This window comes from Argentina silus, assembly GCF_951799395.1.
Source record: "Argentina silus genome assembly, chromosome: 7".
NCBI classification, from domain to species: domain Eukaryota; kingdom Metazoa; phylum Chordata; class Actinopteri; order Argentiniformes; family Argentinidae; genus Argentina; species Argentina silus.
This window is the reverse complement of record NC_139661.1, coordinates 22,227,568-22,244,642: the sequence shown is the minus strand read 5'-3', so window position 1 is coordinate 22,244,642 and position 17,075 is coordinate 22,227,568. Positions and strand designations below refer to the sequence as shown.

General features: G+C 42.0%; 2 protein-coding genes across 2 annotated transcripts; one reads left to right on the top strand and one right to left on the bottom strand.

Moving 5' to 3' along the window:
• The first annotated feature begins 4,554 nt into the window (after positions 1-4,554).
• On the top strand, positions 4,555-10,016 carry slc35d2 (solute carrier family 35 member D2). Its single transcript, XM_083673033.1, has 12 exons — positions 4,555-4,768; positions 5,052-5,085; positions 5,178-5,264; positions 5,456-5,523; positions 5,704-5,775; positions 6,184-6,252; positions 7,245-7,347; positions 8,321-8,413; positions 8,560-8,627; positions 8,851-8,929; positions 9,016-9,098; positions 9,715-10,016. The coding sequence occupies exons 1-12, from the start codon at positions 4,641-4,643 to the stop codon at positions 9,875-9,877; spliced, it is 1,047 nt and encodes a 348-aa protein (XP_083529159.1). The 5' UTR covers positions 4,555-4,640; the 3' UTR covers positions 9,878-10,016.
• Positions 10,017-10,290: 274 nt separating this feature from the next.
• znf367 (zinc finger protein 367) lies at positions 10,291-15,919 on the bottom strand. Its single transcript, XM_083673032.1, has 5 exons — positions 15,343-15,919; positions 13,859-14,009; positions 13,452-13,571; positions 13,200-13,338; positions 10,291-12,949 (listed from the first exon to the last, which is right to left on the bottom strand). Exons 1-5 carry the CDS (start codon positions 15,622-15,624, stop codon positions 12,682-12,684), a joined length of 960 nt encoding a protein of 319 aa, XP_083529158.1. The 5' UTR covers positions 15,625-15,919; the 3' UTR covers positions 10,291-12,681.
• Between the last annotated feature and the right edge of the window lie 1,156 nt (positions 15,920-17,075).

The window sequence follows — 17,075 nt, the reverse complement described above, 5'->3', positions numbered from 1 at the left end:
GGAGCACTCAGAGTAAATGTATGATATTACCATGTCCCTGGTGGAGCACTCAGAGTAAATGTATGATATTACCATGTCCCTGGTAGAGCACTCAGAGTAAATGTATGATATTACCATGTCCCTGGTAGAGCACTCAGAGTAAATGTATGATATTACCATGTCCCTGGTAGAGCACTCAGAGTAAATGTATGATATTACCATGTCCCTGGTAGAGCACTCAGAGTAAATGTATGATATTACCATGTCCCTGGTAGAGCACTCAGAGGAGAGAGGGGACATGTACTGCAGGTCTGGGTAGTCTTACGGTTGCTGTGACTTGTGAAAATGCTGAGGACCCCAAGGAAGAAGGTGACTTTCATGGAGAAGCTGGCTGCTTGTGAGTAAAGGATCACATAACTGACTCATTCACAACTGTGAACATGTGTTCACATCATGGAAAACCACCTGCCGTATCTATCATGCAATGAATAACATGTACTGTATATCTCCTGGACTGGACAGGACATGATCAGTCATGAACCCCAAGCCCCGAACCCATGACACTTTTCATAGATCTGAAAAGAGCAGAAAGGTGCAAGCATCATGGCACAGCTCTGACTTTGACTTACTGTGTGGCCATCTGATCCTTTCAGATCTGTGAGAAGTGTCTTCTGTCTGTGGTAAGAGGCTAGGGGTTGATGTCTTAAACCTTCGCAGCAGAGAGAGAGAGGACTCTTGAAGGAGGCATCAAACACTCTGATCCCCATGCAACCACCCTGGCACTACCAACTCTGGGTCGGGCTCGACCCCCTGCAACCTCTCCCAGAACGTCCCAGAGAGACAGAGTGACCCACTCCACAGAACCAGTGAAAATAAACATGGTACTTGTTCAATCAATCAATCAATCAATCAATCAAGCTTTATTTATATAGCGCCTTTCATACAAAATTGCAATACAAGGTGCTTAACAGTAAAATTGAAAATACATAAGTACAGAACGTACAAGCATACATACATAAATACATACATATATACATACATACAGTACCAGTCAAAAGTTGGGACACACCTTGCCAAGAGTGTGTAAAGCTGTCATCAAAGCAAAAGGTGGCTACTTTGAAGAATCTAAAATATAAACCATATTCTGGTTTGTTTAACACTTTTTTGTTTACTACATAATTCCATATGTGTTCCTTCATAGTTTTGATGTCTTCAATATTAATCTACAATATAGAAAATAATCAAAATAAAGAAAAACCATTGAATGAGAAGGTCTAAACCTTTGACTGGTACTGTAGATACATATATACATAGAGAATAGAATAGAAATAGAAATAATAATGGATTAAGAGTGTAAATGCTCTTGGTCTTAGGTATATAACGGTGTTACTTCAAAGAAAAGTAGTTTTAACTTCCTTTATCAACGGAAGCGCTCTGTGACCGGTTGAACGAGGAAATAATAATAAGTTTCAGTCTTAAATGCCAAGTTTCAGTTATTAATGACTGACTGTGATTCACACGGTTACTGTGATTCACACGGTTACTGTGATTGTGAAAATCCTAATTTGCTCCAATGTCAAGGAGTGAGTAGGTTAGGGTTAGGGTTAAGGTTAGGGTTAGGGTTAGGGTTAGGGTTAGGGTTAGGGTTAGGGATAGGGTTAGGGTTAGGGTTAGGGTTAGGGTTAGGGTTAGGGATAGGGTTAGGGATAGGGTTAGGGTTAGGGGTTAGGGTTAGGGTTAGGGTTAGGGATAGGGTTAGGGTTAGGGTTAGGGTTAGGGATAGGGTTAGGGATAGGGTTAGGGTTAGGGGTTAGGGTTAGGGTTAGGGATAGGGTTAGGGGTTAGGGTTAGGGATAGGGTTAGGGATAGGGTTAGGGTTAGGGATAGGGTTAGGGGTTAGGGTTAGGGTTAGGGTTAGGGGTTAGGGATAGGGTTAGGGTTAGGGTTAGGGGTTAGGGTTAGGGTTAGGGTTAGGGATAGGGTTAACCCTAACCCTAACCCTAACCCTAACCCTAAGCCATAATAGACTACAGATACTCAGACAGAGACACAGTATAACATAACATCTTTGAACCTGTAGCACGGTCGTTTTCTTCTGTTGATTACACAGCGTAAAGAGGGTCCTGTGCGTGCCGTCAACAACAAGTCAGCCATGAGGAAGGGGACTGGTTCAGTGTTGACTGACCAGGCCAATCTGACGCCAGCGTGTCCTTATTCCTGGCGCCAAAGCACCACCAGAGACAAAAAACCTCGGGCAAATGGTTTGGGGATATCAGGTAACAGCACTTGTATAATGTATGTGCTCAATATTCTCTACCAAACTTTGCGACCAAGTGAGACTATACTTCTTTCTCGCTGTTTGTTGCAATTGTAATATAGTGTCTGTTTTATTTAGTTTTGTCTACCTACCTTCTGTCTGATTGCATGCCATGTGTTACTTTCTTGTCTGCCTTTTATGTGTGACATACTTGTTTGAACTGGCATTTTAAATGTTTTTAAACACCTGCCCACAGACCACAGATGAAAATTAGCCAATTCGCTAAAGCTGGCACATTTACAGTAACGTTTATTAATGTGCATTGTCCCTGTAAAACTAAACCTAATTAAGTAAAGTACTACAACTATTGTTTTATATCAAAAACAACAAGAACAAATGGGGACATCACAAATGTAACCAATGGCCACAAAGCATTGTGGTTTAGTTTTCTTTTCATGCCAGGAATTTGTTTTCTTCAGTGTAACTACAGTGTAATTACAGCTGTCACAGCCCACAGATTTATGTGTGAAAACTAAGGTAAAGGGCAAGCTTGGCCCCGCCCTTTCCCTGTCACCTACTACCAGGTAAGCCATTAACTAAAGGTGGGATATGTCTTATGGAGGTCTTACTGTGTTACAGGCTTAGTATCATGTCTGCATTTACACAATATTACATTTCAGTGATTCATCTTGTATCCATAGTGACACAGTCAATAAAAAAGCGGTAGAGGGGGGGTCATAAAAAGCAAACGCTCAAACTCAAACGTTTAACTCACTGTTTGTGGACGTTGAGGAAGTTGGGGAAGTTGGAGGAATAACACTCCCCTCAACAGTAGCGTTGATGTTTCTATGCAGGGGTCGAGGAGAAGACACACCTGAAGGACCTGCCTCTGCTGCAGAGGGACTCCTCAACAAGCACGCAGGGAGAGAGCAGAGGCCTACTCAGGAAGATTCTCTACTTGCAGGAGCAATACAACAACAGGTGACCAGTGTAGGACTAACCACAAAGGATGAGGCAAACTAACACTGTGGGATTTAGTTACACTTTACATTAAATTATCTTACCTGTGACACTGTTATTACTGTAGTAACAACATTTGGTACGTAGTAATATAGAAACAGCTTTGTAAATAGTCAATAACTGCACAGTTATTTCACATTAGTGCAGTCAAAGGTAAGGTCAAAGGTTGAGGAGGCTTTAACCTGTTGAGATGCCAACATTCCTTTCTTCTAGGGAGAGGGATGTGGAGGCCATGTTGGATTCAGTGAGACAGGAGAAGGGGGAGGCAGAGAGGGAGAGAAAAGACACGGAGCACAGGAATACAGAACTGCGCAGGCTCAATGCTGAGTTGTGCTCTCTGATCGCTTGCTTACAAACCTGTGTGGAATCACACTGAAACAGAAAGCACAGACTGAGAGACCACCAACAGTTTACATCCAGATGTAGTGTCTGTGTGTAGATGGTATAAATCCTAAATACTTTCCAAGAAGATTGTCTATTGTTAGAATACCATGAGAGTGACTGTGAGAGTGCAAAGTTTGCACTAAGGTAAGAAATGTTATGCGAGAGCTCCCCCTGGAGGACTTACCAACCCTCACACAGAGGGCAGCGTGCTGGGAGAGAACAGGCCCGCACGCGATACTCTATATCAACGCTCCAGTGCTTTAATTCTGCACCCAACAAAACAACACATTTCTTTGTCAGGTCAACTCAAATCTCACCCTCAAAATGGCAATAATAACCATTGGGGTAATAAAATGGCAATAAAACATGAGTGTGTTCAGACTATATAACGCCAATGTTTAGCATAATAAAGAAAAGGGTTGCCTGATACTGTAGTTGCTTTATTTTGTTCCTTTCTCTGTGTTAAAGGGGTCAACTGTGGCGTCCAGTTTTTCTCACACCATTTGTATGAAACTAAAGTTCACATGTAAATACATGTAAATCACATGTAAATACATGAGCACAACAGTAACATTTTCAGCAAAACAGCAATCTCATTGCTATCACACAAAATGAAAATGTTAAGCACCTTATTGCAAAAGAGTGAACACATCTCTCTACAAAGGACACAACAATCAATTGAGTAAGTGTTGACAAAAGAGGATTTTGCAAAAGAAATGTGCAATGTGGTGTATTGGCAAACGTGCTGACTGTTTGAAAAACTGTTGTTGAAAAACGCTCAAACAATGGAGAGAAACTGGAAGAGATTTGCACAATACTGTGAGTGATCTCAGAGCTGCGTCTCCTGGGCTGGCTCTGAGAGGCACGCCTTGCGCCTGGCCCGTCCCCTTTCCTGGAGCGATGACACAGCCTTCGAAAGTGACAGGAAAGAAAGCAGCAAGGAAAAACGTCTCGATGTCGAGCCTCAGCTATTGAATAATAGTCCCTCAACTGAATTAAGATGTTTGTCAAGCCTACCTCAGCAGAAGCCGAAAGTTCTCGGTTATTGAAGTTGTCATCAGCTGCGTTGTACGCCGGCAGTTCGTTTGTAATCACTGTTGTGAACAAAACTGTTCTCACAAACTTCAGGTAAGACAAGCAGCGCTTTCATCGTCTCTTCACTGCAGGTACAGTAGGTACAGTAAACATGTAGTTTCGGTTATCTGTCATTAAGACAAATTAGCCTACAAGCAATTCACGTGGAAAATCAATAGAATGTGTTATTGCCTGTGGTCATGTTAACTTGGTGCCGTATGGTTTGAGTTAGTCCTGGTCCGAGGACCTCAACACTCCCCTGCACGGTCCGCTCGGCCAAGTGAAAGATCTGATTCATCAAGATAAGTCTTATCCTTTTCACTTTGGCTTTCCCCAGATTCCCCTCGTACCTGTGTTTAGGAATTGGCCAGGTAACGTTACTCCATGTTAATTTGACAATATTGTTGATATGGGTTTGAAATTAAATGATAAGATTTTGTCATTAAAGCCTCTTCTATTACAGATGGTCACCACCATCATCATTCTCAATGCTGCTAAAATGAACCAAACAGTTCACTTTGAAGACTTTAACAGAAGTATTCTCTACAAAGTAAGTGCTTTTTTCTTAATGTTTTTCTATGTCTGTGTTGCAGCGGACACACGCCTGTACAAGAAATGACAGTCAGATATTGTAAGTCGGTCTCATAAGCTATTAATGTTGAATCTATGAATTGGCTTGCCTTGAAACTACGTTTAATTGAACATATTAAAGGAATGTGGATTGTTTTTCTTGGTATACAGATCTTCCCTTTGCCTCTGTTGTATGTTGGAAATCACATAACAGGACTGGCGAGCACTAAGAAGCTAAGGTACAGCATTAATAGGGTTTCAGATAGTATCTCTATATAAAGTCTGTACACTTTACACCATTCTATACTGTCTAGGCCAGGGTTTAAGTCTGATAAGTTGTTACGCACTTTGTAATAAATTAATCTGTATAAAGTGTAATTTTATGGATTATATTAATCAGTTGATTTCATATTTTACAGCTTACCCATGTTCACAGTATTACGGAAATTCACCATATTGATGACAATGCTCATGGAGGCAATCATTTTAAGGTTTGTCACATTTCAGATGTTTTGACTTTCTTATCATCAAAGCTCATCATTTGCTCAGAGCTAGGATCAGATCACTCTAGCCCTCATCAAACCTTTAATCATAAAGGCTATCATAAATGTCTTATCCTGGATCAGGTGGTTACAGGCAAGTTTTACCTTACTCTACCTTATGAGCTTTAAGGCTACCTGTCCATCAAAGGATTGACTTTAAAGTCCTGCTCCTCACTTACAAGGGATGTATGTTCTGTATGTTCTGTGACTATCCTCCTATATTTTTATTTTCATATTTTTAACATGTATAGTGCTTTGAGTCCATGAGACAGCGCTATATATAAATATATATATAAATATAATACTATATAAATGTAATGTATTATTATTAATTTATCATTCGCATGTTCTTTCCAGCAAAAGGTTTCCTAACCGTCTTGTGTACAGTGTTGTGGCCATAGTCATTGGAGCCTTGGTGGCAGCAAGGTACAGTAAGTCTATTGATTTGCCAGACCTACAGAACCCTCCATAAGTATTGGAAACAGGAAGCATTTTGTCTTCTTTTAGCTCTGTACTCCCAACAGTTTGGATTTGAAATCAAACCATTACTATGAGGTAAAGTAGAGATGTAAGCCTTAATTAAATGTTTTCTTTTTTTCTGATTGGTTTCACCATTTTGAAATTACAACCCTTGTTATACATAGTCCCCCTATTTTAGGGTACCCAAAAGTAATGGGACAATTGGCTTGACAGGTATTTCTGGTCAGTCAGGTGTGTTCATCACATCATTTCATTGTCTCTGTACTTGCACAGTTGCACAATGACAATAAAGTTTAATCTAATCTAATGTAATCAATCATTTTCTAGTGTTGATTCTAGGCTTTGCATTTGCTTTTGGTGTTTTCTATTGGTGTCTGTCAACATGAGGACCAAAGAGGTGTCAATGAAAGTCAAGGAAGCCTTTATTAGGCTGAAAAATCTGAAAAAGTGGGGAGGAAAAAAAGGAACTGCCCAAAATCCTCAGCATATCAGCTCATCTGTGAAATATGGTGGAGGGGGTGGTATGGCTTGGTCATACTTTTTGAGCCCTGATAATAGGGGGAGCATGTTTAAAAAATATTGTACTTTCTAAATGGTGAAACCAGTCTGAAAGAAAAAAAACATTAAAACAGTTTGTTTTCAAACCTAATATAGAGCTAAAAGAAGACAAAATGCTTCCTCTTTTCAATGCCTCAGTTCCTCAATTCCAGTAACAAACAAAACCAAGCATATTATCTCTGCAAACCACAGTACTTTAAGGCAAGTAAAACAAGTCATTAGTGATACCAGCATCTTCCTGGTATGTCTTGTTTTGAGGGTTTACAGAAACAATGGTGGTTTAGTTATACTGTGGAAGTAGGCTATAGGACATGATGTTTGGTTGTCATTGTTTCTGTCTAATTGTACCCTGACCTGTCTCACATCTCCCCCTGCTGCAGCTCTGACCTGGCCTTTGATGTGGAAGCCTACACTTTCATTCTGCTCAACGATGCTTTCACTGCTGCCAGTGGTGTGTACACCAAGATAAAAGTGGGGACCAAGGTAGGCCTACGATTAATAGGATAAGATCAATTATTCGGCTGAAAAATCTGAAATAAAACGGGAAATGTCCTGGTGGGCCAAGGAAGACTACCATAGTTGATGACTGAAGAATGCTTAATTAAGAAAAAAAACCAAAACAACCGTCTCACAGATCAGGAACACTTTCCAGGAGGTAGGCGGGAATGTGTCAGAGACTACCATCCGCAGAATACGTCACCAGCCAAACTACAGACGTTTCACTGCAATCCAAACTTTTGAAGTGTAGAGCCAAAAGAAGAAAACATGCTTCACTGTCCCATTACTTACGCAGGGCACTGTCCCGTTACTTACACAGGGCACTGTCCCATTACTTACGCAGGGCACTGTCCCATTACTTACGCAGGGCACTGTCCCATTGCTTACGCAGGGCACTGTCCCATTACTTACGCGGGGCACTGTCCCATTGCTTACACAGGGCACTGTCCCATTACTTACGCAGGGCACTGTCCCATTGCTTACGCGGGGCACTGTCCCATTATTTACGCAGGGCACTGTCCCATTGCTTACACAGGGCACTGTCCCATTGCTTACACAGGGCACTGTCCCATTGCTTACACAGGGCTCTGTACCATTGCTTACACAGGGCACTGTCCCATTACTTACACAGGGCACTGTCCCATTGCTTACACAGGGCACTGTCCCATTGCTTACACAGGGCACTGTATACTGCATACACATAGATAAAGAAGGTTGGACTAGTATTCAGTAATGTTGTGATGGATGGCCTCCTATGCAACACTATAAAGTACAGCTGGTATACCCACAGCTGGTATACCCACAGCTGGTATATCCACAGCTGGTATACCCACAGCTGGTATACCCACAGCTGGTATATCCACAGCTGGTATATCCACAGCTGGTATACCCACAGCTGGTATACACACAGCTGGTATATCCACAGCTGTCTTAATTTTTTTTTTCTTTTTCTATAAAGGATCTCGGGAAATATGGGGTGTTGTATTACAACGCGTTGATCATTGTCATCCCAACCTTTCTGACGAGCGCTTTCACTGGTGATCTAGAAAAGGTACAGTACAGTATGTATGCACTTCCTGTTCACTCAGGAATCAACAAGGATGTTGGGCTTGTGTGCGTGCGGGCGTGTGTGCATGCGGGCGTGCGGGCACTTGTCAGATCTGTCCGTCTGACCAGTTGTGTGCTTAATGTTCATAGGCCATCATGTTTGAAGATTGGTGGAACACGGCCTTCATTTCTTGCTTCCTGATGTCATGCACAATGGGGTATAGTACATATATGCATATGTCTACTACAATTTACTGTGAAAAAGAGAACATTTTCTGTGCATTCCACTCGTTTTTTTTACCATTAAAATGAGTTCATCAGCATTCATAAAACATCATTCCTGAGCAGGTATTTTGGTTAAACCAGAACAACTTGCTCAGCTTGCTCTAGGAGTTAAAGGTGAGTGTTCCATGGTGAATATCTTGTTTCTCCTGTTCTCAGGTTCGTGCTGATGTACTCCATAGTGCTCTGTACCTACTATAACTCCGCCCTAACTACCACTGTGGTGGGTGCAATAAAGGTAAGAACATATTCTGTGAGAATCAGTTTGTGATCTAACTTCATTAGGATGGTCGATGTCGTATAAAGCAAAACTTTTCTTTTCAGAATGTCGGAGTGGCATACATTGGCATGTTTATCAGTGGAGACTACCTGTTTTCATGGACCAACTTCTTAGGGCTGAATATTTGGTAAGAATGTATATTTTACATATGCTATAGCTACTACTATCAGTCCTGTCATACACAGGCATTTTGTTGAGATGGGTGAGCTGGCACTGACTCCTACTGGAATTTCTACATCCTGACTGGAGTTTCTAGAACCTGAAATACCATTACAAAAACACAAAGGCAATCTCTTAAAAAGGCAATCTCTCTTAAACAAACACCTCATACATCATCGGCACAGTGCAATAACAATGGCATTCCACTGACCCACTTTACTTTTTTTTTTACTTACTATTTATACTGTAAATTGTGTCATGTCTATTGTCTTATGTGTCCAACAATCGTCACTGTCCAACTGTCTCACTTATCTGTACTATGTCACTTATTGTCTTGTCCTACCTCATTGCACTACTGCGTATTTGTATTATTTGTATTGGATGCTGCATTGTCATGGAACCGAGCCCAAGAATTGTACTCCCTGCACTCGTGTCTGAGACGTAACAATAAACTTGAAACTTGAAGCTCTTAAATTGGCCCACAAAACAGCCCTTTGAATGAGTACATTTATAGTACATTTATAGTACATGTAGTGCACATTTGAGTACATGTTATTTATTTTGTATTGTTCTGTTTCACCCAGCATGGCAGGGGGACTTGTGTACTCCTACCTGACCTTCAACAGTAGCGAACCGTCTAAATGCAATGGGAGCACAGCTGAGGATCAGCTCAAGATTCCCATAATGGAAAATTCAACAGAAGAACTCCCTTTTCTAAGTTTACAAACCTCTGCTGCACGTGTATAGGTTGCGGTCAATGTTTTATCTTTCTGTGTGCTTTAAGCACTGCTCCATATTGGGGCAAACTTAAATTTAAATTTTTTCAACTTTTATTTATTTTTGTTATATTATTGGTGAAGGTCGATTTAGGGGGATATTTAACAAAGCAGAATGAGCTATTTAGTCAGGTAGCCTTCATAAGTGTTCTGAAACTACTGCATATTTTCTTGTTAACTTTAAAAACATGTTTTATTATCTGCCCTGGTATATGATGTTGATCTTCTGACCAAGTCATACAATGATTTACTGTATCACCATTGTGTCATATCACTAACAAGCCATACAGTATGTACAATATAACTTAGGTATGATTCTGTCAAAAGCCAATCATTTTATCAAACAATAAATTCAAAGAAACAAAAAAACACTTGTGGTTCATGATGAATGATGGTGTTTATTGAAGACCAAAAAGTACCAACAGTGTCCACCAGAGTGTTCTAGAAGGAAGAGTGGCATGAATTAAGGGGTCAACTTTCTATTGGCCAATGCCAATATAGTTATAGTTATAATACCTTTACATTATACCGTTGGAACATGTTGCCAGGCAACCAGTTGTTAGTCCAATAAAAAACTCTACATTGGGTAATTCAGGAAGTCTAACCAGGAGGCTATATGGAACTATTTAAAGCTAACTGGCACCACTCTTCTAATATACTACTCTGGTGTGGTCTGCCTTTAACAGAAACCCTGCTTTAAACATCTGCAAAGTCATTCCTACACAGCAAGCAAGAACATTTCCTACCAATGCCAATAACACACAAACACGCTGATTATGATGTGGTAACATGAGGGGGTAGGGAAATCTGAATTTCATAATCATCTGAACAGCAACTTCAAAGCTCTCATAGATTGTGTGCAGTCGATTTATTCTAACAAACATGTTGTGAAATATATTATCTACTAAACCAAATAATAATCAACGGATTAGAAATGCATCAGGATATACACTATACTTGGGTATAATACATAATTTTGGTGTTTTGATTATCAACAAATTCATTGTCTTCCAGTTTAGGACAGGACAAGCATTAATTAGACAAATTCAAACATGAATTCTGGCCCATAAAGCATCTGGGGTGTCACACAATGCACAATCTTCATCAAACACAACCAAAACCTATATTTCCAAATATATTGGCCATTTATCATAAAAAGCTTTTTAACAATGTAAAAAAAATGTAGTGTTGCCAACAAATACCGAAACATCGCCAAGCAATCATTGCATCACTTTACATGGTAACATAAGTGCCACTTCCCTAAACAGGTCTCATAATTACAAAATCTGTTCCATTGCAAGCTTAATCCATGAACCCAAGACCTACAAGCAGGTACAAGTGCTGAAACAAAGAGGGGCAACAATTAAATTGATGTACGTCACTGAGAGCTGGAGCAAAAGGTAAACTTGAAGGGACGCGGCATGGGTATTGTTAGAGGACGCGGTTAATGTTAGCACCTACTGACTGCCACTGGCGAATTAACTCTGACAAACTGAATAACTAGTAATACTTATGTTAATGTACATACTGTGTTGTCTGAGGGGAGCAATGATCAATGTGTTTTCCCTTAGTAGAGCTACTATGTCAGTATTCAGAGACAGCATGTTAGCAAATGGTTATCAAAAAGGAAAAATATACATGATGAAATAAATACCTAAATGTCGACTGAAGAGATGACTTGCACGTACACCGCCGATGGGCCTACGTGGGTATCTCAAATCGGCTGCTGTCTTTTAATATAAAAGATGTCAGCATTTCTGACATTATATACCCCGGCTCTACATCTCTTGCCCAGTCAGATTCCTAGCCCCGATCCTTAGATACTTCTCATATAACTATAATGTATATTGGATGGTGATGGTTCAACATATTCTTCTGGTAGGTAGGCTACCGGTAGGTCAAGTTTCCAGCATACTGCTTACACCCATCCCATCCTTTCAGATCTATAGGATATCTCTAGGGGAAGGGGGGGGCGGGGGGGAGGCTGGGGTTTAGCACCCTCCCTGTCTGGCGATGTCATTTGGTTAGAGCTACTCCTCTGGGTGTGATAGGTGTGTGTGTGTGTGATAGGTAAAGGCATCTGAGCTTGGATTCTTGTGAAAGCTTGAGCCGAGCCAGTATTTCTAGATTAGGCTTGCAATGATCACCTCTCCTTTCCCTAAACGATGGGTGGCTGCATCTCAATACTCTGGCATTCCCTCCTCATGTCCTCCCCATCATCTGCACTGATCAGAAAGAACGAGACTGTTGAACGTCTAAAACCCATGATAAGGTCCTGTTGACTGACCCGTGTTTTAAAATGAGTGCTATTGAAGGAGAGGAGATCAGGTATTTTACACAGTCGAGATGCACCCAACATGTCCTATGTCTAAACGCACCCTGTATCACTCCATCCATCTGAGCTGAATCCATATATATACATCCATTATATAAACACACTCTCTTTCTCTCTCTCTCTCTCTCTCTCTCTCTCACAAACACACACATAATATACTTAAGTTTAAAAGTAAAAAGACAAAAAAAAAATAACTCGTTATCACCAAAGTGCAAACAAACCAAAAACATTAGAAAAGAACTCTCTCCCTGTCTTTGAAAGGCAGATGAGAGAGAAAAACATTCTTCATGTAATGACATCTACAATCATAGCAGCCTAATAAGGATACAACTTGAAGCTGGATAAGGTGCTTTAGCTTGTGCCTGGCCCGCTATTCAGTGCAGGGAGGCGGAAGGGGATTGGCTGGGATATGGTTTCAGGATTAGGAGTAGGTTGGGGTTTCAGGCAGACAGATTGTTGGCCAGCTCGATAAGCGCCAGGGCGCCATGGAGACGCTCCCGTTGCTCTTGGAGACGTCGCGTCACGGCTCCTCCCCTGTTGCCCTTTTCTTCCTCTTCCTTCCTGTCTTCCTCTTCCTCTTCCCCATTCTCATCATCTGATTGGAGGAACTCCATGGGGTCCTGCTGTTCCTGGTCTTCGACTCCGCACTTACCCTGGGGTTTCCCCTTGGTGGGAGCAGGGGCGCGCTGCTCGCGGCTCTGCCAGTACCTGTGAGGATAAGAGAGAGAGGAGGATATGGTGTGAGCGGCCTACGATGTGAGCAGGACATAAGATTAGAGCACATCTAAAGTAAATACAAAGAGTAAACACAGTGCAACCACAAAAAAAAAATGCTGATATTGACCTGACCCAGACTTTGAACATTTCACTCTCTTATCTGCCTATGGATCGTATCCTGTGTCTCTGTGTCCCCGCCCTCCCCTTCCCTCCCCCCCCTCCCCCCTGTCACTCCACTCACTTTGCCAGCCACTCTGCCACAGCCTTGTTGTCCACAGACTGGGCCTTCCCTGGGCCTTCCTTGGGCTCCTCTCTCTTCAGCCGGGCATATGGGTGCTTGGGGCAGTGCCGGTTGGCATGGGTGAAGCGACTGCCGCAACCTGGGGGAAAATAAGATTACAAGAGAGATTAGGCATTGTTGTTGTTTTTCGTATGAGGATTGTCTCTTTGAATTTTGTGAGCTGGCGAGAGCCTGAACTAGCTGTGCACTCACTCTTCTCAGAGCAGGCGAAGGGCTTCTCTCCAGTGTGCAGACGCTGGTGGGTCTTCAGCTGGCCACTCTGGACAAACGCTTTCCCACAGTCTGGGTAATCACACAGATAAGGCCTCTCCCCTGAGAGAGAGAGAGAGAGAGAGAGAGACACGAGTTAACTGTTGAGTACTCATGGGAGCATTGAGTTAATGTTATTACCACTTATTACCTAGTTATAAGTCTACGACACTTGCAGGCACCAGTCACGGTAGTTCCTTCCTTTCCTACATACTAAACTACTAGCACTTTCGTCCATGAATCGTCAGGCTATGCAGCTTTTATTCCAGACCAAACATACCGTCTAATCTAGTTCTTAATGACCACGACTACTCTGTAAACTCTTCCTGCCCGTCGCTCCCTCTGCTCACCTGTGTGTGTTCTCTTGTGCGCCTGGAGGGACTTCTCTCTGGGAAACACGCGGTTGCAGATGTTGCAGCGGATGCGACTGGAAGAGCTCTCCCCCTCGTTGATCAGCTCCCGGACGGTGTCGGCACGCGGACGACCACGCCGAGTACCGTCCTGAAAACAAAGAACCTTTAACTTCATTTCCATTCCTGTATCAATGAAACCTCAGTGAATGTGCAGCACACACAGCACCAGTCAACAGTCAACAGTTTGGACACACTTTGCCAAGAGTGTGCAAAGCTGTCATCAAAGCAAAAGGTGGCTACTTTGAAGTTTGAAGAATCTAAAATATAAACCTTATTCTGGTTTGTTTAACACTTTTTTGTTTACGACATAATTCCATGTGTGTTCCTTCATAGTTTTGATGTCTTCAATATTAATCTACAATGTAGTAAATAATAAAAATAAAGAAAAACCATTGAATGAGAAGTTGTCCAAACTTTTGACTGGTACTGTATCTGTGGGACAAGACAACAATAAGGTGACTATCTAGGAACGAACCACAACTAGATCAAACTAAGTATCCCCTTCACAGTATCAAATACCAAGATTAATTTTTTAGTAAAATGTATTAACTTCACCATGGAAGTAAAAACAGAAAAAACTGAGCAAAAGATCAACAACAATGGTCACCAATCTGTCTTGATTCGTGGCTACAAATATAACAGAAGGAACGTCTTGGTCCTCTGTGGCTCAGCTGGTAGAGCATGGCGCTAACAACGCTTAGGTTGTGGGTTTGATTCCCGCTGGGACCATATATACTGAAATGAATGCACTCACTGCAATGTAAGTCGCTTTGGATAAAAGCGTCAGCTAAATGTTATGTCTTCCACAGTTAAAGGAGGAGGAGGTGACTCTCCGACCTCACGTGGTTACAGTGTTGCAGGCGCACATTCATTCATTTCTGCACATCCGGTATGATTTTTGGCGCGCGAGTGGACGTCCTGTGTGACAGCTGCGGCAGGAAGCGACCGGCAGGTTTAAAATCCACCAGGTCACACCCATATGCGCGGGCGTTTTTTTAAAAATACGCTTCTCCCGAGGACTTACGATCATGTCCAAAGACAATATCCATTCCTAATACTCATCTAGCTCATACTCACATAATGGGCTAAATTGATATAGATTGCATCTCGGTTGCATCATCATTTCAAACAGTGGTGCATGTTGCAGTGTGGCAGTCAAATCGGTTAACTTGCCACCGAATCACTTTTATAAAGCTGTTGTAAAACTTTTATAGAATTGTAGTCAACAAAAACGAAAGTGATAGTCCAATATCGTAACATGGTACAACCATATCGTGGTTATAATAATGTTATTGGAGTCATTGCATAGCAACAACTTCTTAATTTCTACGCATATAGAAAAATGAGAAACTCAGAGAAGTAGAAATTCAACAAGATCCGCGCCATACAACTAAACTTGATCAATCTCGACCATAAATTACCTTGTTCATTTCATCAGGTGAGGCGGTCAGGTCAGCCTCGCTGGCAGTGTTGGTCCCAGTCGGCGAGGCAGCCCCGTTTACAGACCCGGGGCTCAGGGTCACATTGTGGGCATTCTCTCCCCACTTCCACGGGTAAACCATGAAGTCACTGAATCCTGGGCTGGTCGGCATTAGGGACTCGGTCTTCCTCGGCTTGATCGGGGTGGTCTTGATAACAGACACCAAGACCCTTTTGGGAGAGTCGCTGCAAAAAATAACCGGTGGGTGCTTGTTGTCGGCCATCGTAGAGACGCAAGACAGATATCAGTAAAAATCCGACACAATGCAAAAACTATTAAAACATTCAGGAATTACTTGCAGATAAAAGGTCTATCAGTTAAACAACCTTTCAATCAAATTGTCAAGCGCCCTAACACTAGTTGGGTAAACTGGGTAAGAGACTGAAAGTGTCCCAAAGAATCACGCTATTCAATCCGGAGTAAAAATATTCTTCATTTCCAACGACGTTGAAAACCGCGCCACGATTCCTTATTAAAAAATTTCAACAAGATTCATTCATTCGAGAATGTCGCGTCCGATGTTCTTGCTGTCAATGTGGACACAGTGTGCGCCTCCTGAAAACGTTTCCCGCGTTCCAAATCGCGCCTGGGCGGTTCATTTGACAAATCAGTTGAGGGGATATTAAATCCTCTTACCACATGTATGGGAAATAACCTATTACAAGAGCCAAAGCATGAGGTAAACCCGAACCAGCGCAACACAGGAACCAATGATCACAGTCTAACCATGGTCTCTATACATTGGTTGATACTTTTTATCCAATGAGTTTTAAACACTTCTGAGCGCGCCTTTACGGATTGACCTCTAAACGCGCCAATGGCTACAGTGGAAATGACTGCAGGGAACGCCCTGCAGCGACTCGACCAATGGAAGTAAAGGGCGGTGGATTTTACAGGAGGCTCGGATTGGACCACAGCCGATCAAAAGTTTCTCCCGCGCAGCCGGCAGACGATGTTTATGTTATTACATTTTCGGTCAATTTAAAGGGAAAGGTTGAGTCAAAGCCGCCGAAGTTACGTAATAAGCCGCTGGGTGGAAACGATATTGAAACAAAGGTTGCAGTCATATTCAATATGCCGTTATTTATGACATGGCTTAATACAATGAAATTGTCTCTAAAGTTTGTGATTCATATGTAATTACCAATTAATATAATATAACAAATATAACATAATATAACAAATAATTGCAATATAAGGAGAGAGAGAGAGAGAGAGAGAGAGAGAGAGAGAGAGAAGAGAGAGAGCGTGTGTGCGTGCGTGCGCGCGCGCGCGCGCGTGTGTATAATGGTGTATAGTGTGTATGTGTGGGTATCTCGAAAGTATTCACAGAGCATGTTCAATATGCAATAAGTAAAACATTATGATAGTAAAAAAAAGATAGCATAGATAGTTTATATATTCAATTGACTGTTTCCCGCTGGCTGCCTCATCAGCAACCTGCGCTGTGATAATTTGCTCTTGAATTCAAGTATAGGCCTGTCTACATCTGTCTGCATCTAGCCCCGCTGGTCCTGGACTGCTCTGACAGTCCCTCCTCGACCAGGCTTCTGCCGCTTGTTGCGGCTTTGCATTGGATTCTTGCGATGTGGCCTTCCCTGAATCAGCCACTCTCTGTACATTTTGTAAAATAATTTATTCCCCAAGCCCGCCGTTCAAACAATGTTGTATATT